The following is a 7,366-nucleotide window of genomic DNA, read 5'->3' on the forward strand; positions in this document are numbered from 1 at the left end:
ACCTGTTGTGGGGGTAGCACACCTGTTGTGGGGGTAGCACACCTGCATCTGACTGAATGCACGGTATGTGAACACTAATCAGCTCCTGTGTTGTGATTAACTTGCCTGTGCTGCCATCTGTCTGTACTGCTGACCGTTACAGACTTCCCACCTTGGTAGTTAGCCGTAGAACTCCTGGAATCTCCCTAGCAATGTTCTGTGAAGGGAATGGCTGTTTGTGTAGATTCTAGATTATGTTATGTACAAAGTGGAAAAAAGGCAAATAATTGCATATTTCTATATAATCACCTATTTACTCCCTGTGAAGCATTTTGTTATTTCTTTTCATTAAAAATACTGAAATACATTCTTTTTATGAAATTGATCAAAGATAATGTTGGGAGTGATTATATTTTAGCACCACACCAGCTATCTTGCTTTATTATGTGTCGAAAGCAGACAGTGTAATTTATAAATATATTTTACACTCAGCCTTTGGTTTATTGTTTTAATTTTGCATTGGAATTGGAAAGTTTGATGATTATTTTGCTTCTCTATTTATACATTTTGTTAAATGTTTCAGGACTGTGGTATCCAGCTGACGGACGAACCTGACAAGCGATGTTATCCACTTGAGGAGCACTTGTTTTGCCGAGGCTGTCACATAGCAAGGCTCAACATCCAGTTCCCTGATGATCAGTTTTACATAGACCCACTCACGTTCAACATCCAGAAAAAGTCGGATCGGCACGGAGGTGGGGGGATCATCACAGTTGCCCCATCCAGCTATGCTGCTGTTGCTATCAACACAGGGTCAATACCCATCATAAACTCTGACAGGAATAGGGGAGGGGAGGACATGCAAAATGGAGGCCATAATTTTGATTACCAATATGGTGGCCCCCTTCCCTATGCTTCCCCGAACAAACTGACTCATGGCCCACCGAAGCCGGGAACCAAATATCACATCACTGACTTATAGTTTGTCATGGACATAGTTTTAGTGCAAATATATATATATTTATTTTCTTATATCGTGTGATCGCCATTGAACAATTTGGTGTTGAGAGAACTGAGAGGTTGATGTATCAGGTGATAAAGGGAGGTCACTCTCAGGTGATAAAGGGAGATCACTCTGCAGCTGACTGAGTGCATTTTTGGACAACATAGTTGATTCTGATGCCACAGGATTCCCTGTATGGACAAGGAGTGTGGTTAACCTCGTGAGGCTGAGCTAGTGTCATGGTGGGGACTCACATTGGTTTTTATCAACAGTTGTGTTTGCAGACTGTCTCAAAACTTTGTTTCCCTGAAACAGCATATTTCAGCGTATATGTATAGATGAGCCACGCTGTCTCCAGAGTGAATGTGATGTTACTTTTGTTTTCTAATTTCAGGTGGTTGTGCTTGCTCTTCAGTTCTAGGGTTATTTTGATGGAAATTTTGCTTGTAGATTTCCAATAGCCACGTCTTTCATTTCAACCCAAACTTTCATCAATTTCATCCATTTTCATATCCCAAGAATCTCTTTCCTTTGTATCGAAAAGTGATGTGTCATATGTTTTGTGAATGAAAGTACATTAAGAAGAAATTATTTATTAAGATTAATTTAAATATATATTGTTTATGTAGCTTGAGATGTGGCCTCAGTTGAGAGAATGCTGTGTATGACATATTGTGACTTGGGCCTGTTGATGTAACAACAGCTGTCAATAACACATAACCACCTGTGTAGATGACAGGATCGTCAGCTAATGTTATTTTAGTATGGGATCAACCATTTAGTATTCTGGAGGGGATGGAAGACAAAATATATATTTTTTGGGCTCTATCTACAATTATTGTCTCTGAAGAATGGAGCCAAATGACAGTTTGTAACACAACATAGTTTTTCAAAACAATTGGAAACTTTTTTTGAAATTATATTTTTATGAAGCTTTTGGAACAAATACATATATTATTTTTATGTCCAAGGGCCAACATGGTGTGGTTGTGTCTATCATGATGACCACAGTCAGAGGGGAGGTTGGTGTTGCCTGACCACCTGTCAACCCTTTACCTGTCCACCCCCACCTGTCTACCATCACCTGTCCACCCCCACCTGTCCACCTGTCTACCATCACCTGTCCACCCTTTACCTGTCCATCCCCACCTGCCCACCCTTTACATGCTCACCTCTCTACCATCACCTGTCCACCCTTTACATGCCCACCCATCACCTATCCACCTGTCTACCATCACCTGTCCATCCCACACCTGTCCACCCCTCACCTGTCCTCCATCACCTGTCCACCCTCAACCGTCCTCCCCAGACCTCTCCACCCTCACCTGTCCACCCTCTCCTGTACAGCAGCAGGACCAAGTCACTATGTCACATACAGTGTGGTTCTGAAATTCATGATTGTTCACCTGACATGCATTTTCTCTTTTTCGCATAATGTGTCAATGCGATTGGTTGGATGAGTTCTTGATTGGTTTGTACAGCTTCTCCTAGTGCCAGAAATGTGATGACTTGTTGCCTGCTAGTGCTGCTCTGTATATGTCCTTTAACCAGAGAACAAGTTGTTTGTTACATGAGTAATAATGTTGAACATCCGAGGTAGAGTAATGTTGAACATTATATGAATAGTAACCTTTACATTCAAATGAAAAGTAATGTTGAATTTTAGATGAGTAGTAATGTTAAACATCAAATAGCATTGTTGGACATCAGTTTAATAGTAATGTTGAACATCAAATAGCATTGTTGGACATCAGTTTAATAGTAATGTTGAACATCAAATAGCATTGTTGGACATCAGTTTAATAGTAATGTTAAACATCAAATAGCATTGTTGGACATCAGTTTAATAGTAATGTTGAACATCAAATAGCATTGTTGGACATCAGTTTAATAGTAATGTTAAACATCAAATAGCATTGTTGGACATCAGTTTAATAGTAATGTTGAACATCAAATAGCATTGTTGGACATCAGTTTAATAGTAATGTTAAACATCAAATAGCATTGTTGGACATCAGTTTAATAGTAATGTTGAACATCAAATAGCATTGTTGGACATCAGTTTAATAGTAATGTTAAACATCAAATAGCATTGTTGGACATCAGTTTAATAGTAATGTTAAATAGAATCTGTTGTTCAGTCGCATGATGAAAAGACTATGTAAACTGGTTGTTGAAGACTGATGTTGTCTGTACTGGGTGACGTGAGGTTTGACACACGGAATGTCAATGCCTTTCTCAAACTGATTGTAGCTACTACTGTCAGAAGTTAAGTATTGATACTGTCATACTGTTAAAGTATTGATGTTAGTTACTCGCAGTGCTATGACTGCTACAAGTCTGTGTGAAGATATAGATGAGTTATGATAGTCATAGTGCTGTGATCACGTGATCCGAATCCCCTGGTGATACACTATCATAGTGCTTTGATCACGTGATCCGAATCCCCTGGTGATACACTATCATAGTGCTGTTCTGATCCACCTTGATAACCTGGTCGGAAGTCAGTGTGTGGAACTGTCCACGCCCAATGCTTTGTTCAACCTGCCTGTTCTATTTGAGTTATATATGTGTGAGATGCTCGGTGGCGGTCCAGGATCCTGGTGGATAGCTGCGCGAAGGCTGGCCACAGATGTCTGAACATTGCAGGGCACAGTTTCAAGGCTTATTGTTACACTGTTGGCCATTGCTCAACCATAGGCTGTAATATTGTTTCGATATGTATAGCAGGTGCTTGTCTTGATGATATTGGTAGGACTTATTTATTGCAGGGAAAGAAGTGACAAATTGGATAGATTAATTTATAACATACAGACCATAATGAATTAAAAACAGCTTCTACAGGTACATTCATCTCTCGGATCAACTTGATGGTTGTATTTTGAGATCAGTGGCGTCTGTGATGACGGCCAGCTGCACATGGTGTTGGTCTTCCCCATGTTGGGATTAGATTGTCTCCTGCGTGTCACAACAACTGTCTAAGGAGGATCAGGTGGTCACCATTTCTTACTTGGTTGTGTCATTTCTCCTGATCATCATGGATGGTTACTCATGCTGTCAATCACTGGATTGTCAAGTCCCGGTTACTTTCACATGCTTTTAATATTGCTGAGTATGCAATCAATGACATTCACCCTCCTGTGGGTTTTATTGTTTTGTTTTTTATACTGCAATATTCAAGGTCTGTGACGGTGGTCTGTGACAGTGGTCTGTAGACCAGTTAATCCAGTGACGGATGTCATGATCTGTGACACGCAGTCAACCAAAGCAACCGATCAGTTTAGTTGCCTGTTCAGACAAGTATATGTTGCTGGAGACCTATATTCTCCAGCATAATTCCACAGGGCTGGCTGTGCTTGTGTGGAATTAAACCCATCTTTGATTTCACAAGTGAAAGGCTATGAAACATCACAGTCTGTACGTAGTTTGGAATGTTTAATTTATTGTGGTCTAAAGTAGGTGTGTGTGGTGTACCTTGTATGTGTTCATGGAGCTGTCTATCAATGTAAAGGAAACGAAAGTGCAATATTGAAGATTATTTATTCCCTTTCATCCATGCCTCAGTACACGATTCCATCAACTTCCTGTTAAGTGTCTCTCTGCTACATCGCCTAGCAACCATCTTGTATTTGGAGAATCATTATATTAACGAAGTCTTCCTTGTTTGTGATTTGACAGACAAATGAAATTTGTTTGTTTTAACGATGTATTGTATATGAAGGTAATATGTCTGCGGTAACAACTGTCTTCTCGGCAGACATGTCGATGTTGTTTCTGTCAAGATTTGTGATGCAAAGACATTTTTAGCCAAAATACCCAGCTTCCTACTAACAATGTTTGCCGTGTTCCTGCAGGGCGGAGATCTTTATTCTCTGTTCAGTCTTCTTGAAGCATGAGTAACCCATGTGGCAGACCTATCTGAGACCATCTAGGGGAGTGTTTAGAATAAGCTTTAATTGTATGGTTAAATGACCCAAGATTTAAACACTGGCTGGACTACTGAGTGTTAAATACATACCGGTATATGGAGATACGGTACTTAGAATGTGAACTGTGGCCTTATGATACTGTTTATTACAAAGTTTATGGAATGTTAAACAAATTTTATATTGTTTGCCAATATAAAGATGTGGGAGGTCAAAACATGAATGTTAGTGAACGTCCAAACAAGATGAAATATAATATGCAGTTTGGGTTATTGTATCTAAAAGTAGTTGTGGAAACAAATATTGAAATATGGATCTGGCCTGGTCAAGAAATAAGTCTACCTGTACATACATGTTGGTCCAGTGAGGTCACTGTATTAACTACATCAGTACCACATTATCAGTTGGTAATCATGTGATACCAGGTGGCAATCACATGACACCAGTTGGTAATCACAAGCTACACGTTCCTAGCCACCAAGATATTGCAGTAGACCCATGGCTGAGGCTGGCGATTGCATGTAACCGTTCATTGTGAATGTGTCATCTTAATTTATGCTCCCTATCATCATTCTAGATGTTGCCTCATGGTATACACACCGATATGGGTTGTTGGCAGTACACCTACAGCCAACATGTGTAGTGCACTTCAGCCAGGGATTATACAACATGTATGGGATAGTCACTCAGTAATTACATAGAAATGTTGTCATGTTGTGAAACTGATGCTCATCTGTCATACAGCAGTTAAATCAAATTACTTAATTAGGAAAAGAATCAAAACAGCAATAAACTCAAATTATTGTTTTCTATTTAATGTGCATGTTAAGTTTTTTTGCATCCCATAGCAGACTAAAATTGAAAGCATTAATGCTCTTCTGGTGATACTGCTCTTTGGGTTTTATATTTGCATGACAAGTGAATAAATGTGTATATTTCCCCGCTAGATCTGTGCCCTGTGAAGATATCTCCTACAAATTGTGAGAATCTGTGTAAAGAAGTGCTTTAATATGAATACAGCTTGTTAGGTGGTTGGTTCTTACATACTGTCGTTTTCAACTTGTGAAAATTGGATTAAGCGAATATCAAGAAGAAATATTCCATGGAAATGGTTTGGGTTTCTGCTATCATATGTACTCAAAATGTCACAACGTGTTTGTATCTCGTCATTTTCAAGACTTCACCAAATAATGTTTGGATATCAGAGAGAAATAAACAGGGATCATACCAAATATATGCTTCCATTTTCAGCCATTATTCAATCCTCTTGTCAGGGAACATTGGTTTTCTGAGAGGAGTAAGTTTTCCTTTAATCATGTCCTCACAGCTGAGCGTGACAGTGTGTAAGGCTGTACTACTGATTCCTATGCATTTTACGCCAAGCTACCTGTGGACGTTGTCGTCGATGTTGACAACGCAGCAGTAGGTCAGGAGGAACACCATGGGCCTCATGTGATCAATGTTATAATAATTATTTTCAGTTTAGTCTTATTTAATTTTTTGCTGAAGACTTGGTTAGAAAGCCAAAGTTGTAAAGACTTTGTTTTGGTAAAAATATTCTGTCATAAAACTGGTGTTTGTTTTTCTTGTTCACAAGTTGTTGAGATCACAGTGAATGATCAGTTCAGATCAACTAAGTGTGATCAGATGGACCTGCAATATCTATATACACTATTTTGAACATGGACATAACACAAGAGATACCGGTTACCATGACATTACAATTGGATGACATCACAATTAGATGACGTCATTAATATATCACGCTGTTGAAGCAAGTCAGCTGTACATTGATACTCGGAACAGTGGTTATTACTTTACAAACTGAAAATGTCCGAAAACTGATTTTGGATGAGAAATCGAATCTCATCCTTGGGTCCCCATTCATGTCCACATGGAAGAAATATATAAAACTCTGGGACTTCCGCGAAACATCGTTGGGTGTTCCAAAACTGCAGGAAAGGACTTCGTTCTCATAATCATGTACATATGAAGTATGCTTTCCTCCACTGAATGTAGGCAATAATATCAGATATTACAGTGCAGAAACACACTCAAAAACAGCCAGAAATTATTGAGAATTTAAGATTGTAATTTTTTTATATTATTTTCACTCAACCCATTGCATGCAGCTCAGTTCTAATTGTCTCCTTACAGACAACCACAGATCCTCTATCAATCATATCCAGCCTTAAGTTTTCTAAACTCCTTCATTTGTGTTTAGAAACAAGAATGCCAAGCCGCCCCCTGTCACCGACAGTCAATTTTCTGGGCCTACCTGCGCCTCCCTGGTGCTCAATGCCATATCCATTTGCAATATTTTTCAAAACACGATAAACAGTGGACAAAGGGATGCCTGTTCTACTTGAATCACTTTAGCTGATCTGATGACCTTGTTTTAATACTCTAAAATCAACTTCCTCTTCTCTAAATCATCCATACTGAGGATCACTGAAAA

At 39.1% G+C, this 7,366-nt stretch overlaps 1 protein-coding gene across 4 annotated transcripts in view; it reads left to right on the forward strand.

Annotated features, from left to right (window-relative positions):
- LOC124253845 (LIM domain-containing protein jub-like) overlaps positions 1-7,366 on the forward strand; it is a 68,510-nt gene that overhangs the window by 52,478 nt on the left and 8,666 nt on the right. The window contains exon 8 of one of the 4 annotated variants that reach the window (XR_006892308.1): positions 563-2,025. Coding sequence is in view for 1 of the 4 variants with exons in the window: in XM_046687694.1 (XP_046543650.1) it covers positions 563-961 (399 nt within the window). In the remaining 3 variants the exon portion in view is untranslated. Of the gene's footprint in view, positions 1-562; positions 6,479-7,366 lie in introns of those variants that run through there. The other 3 variants (XM_046687694.1, XM_046687695.1, XM_046687696.1) reach the window with 3 other exon arrangements.

The sequence above is a fragment of the Haliotis rubra genome, unplaced genomic scaffold, assembly GCF_003918875.1.
Source record: "Haliotis rubra isolate DU_JTF1 unplaced genomic scaffold, ASM391887v1 Scf555, whole genome shotgun sequence".
NCBI classification, from domain to species: domain Eukaryota; kingdom Metazoa; phylum Mollusca; class Gastropoda; order Lepetellida; family Haliotidae; genus Haliotis; species Haliotis rubra.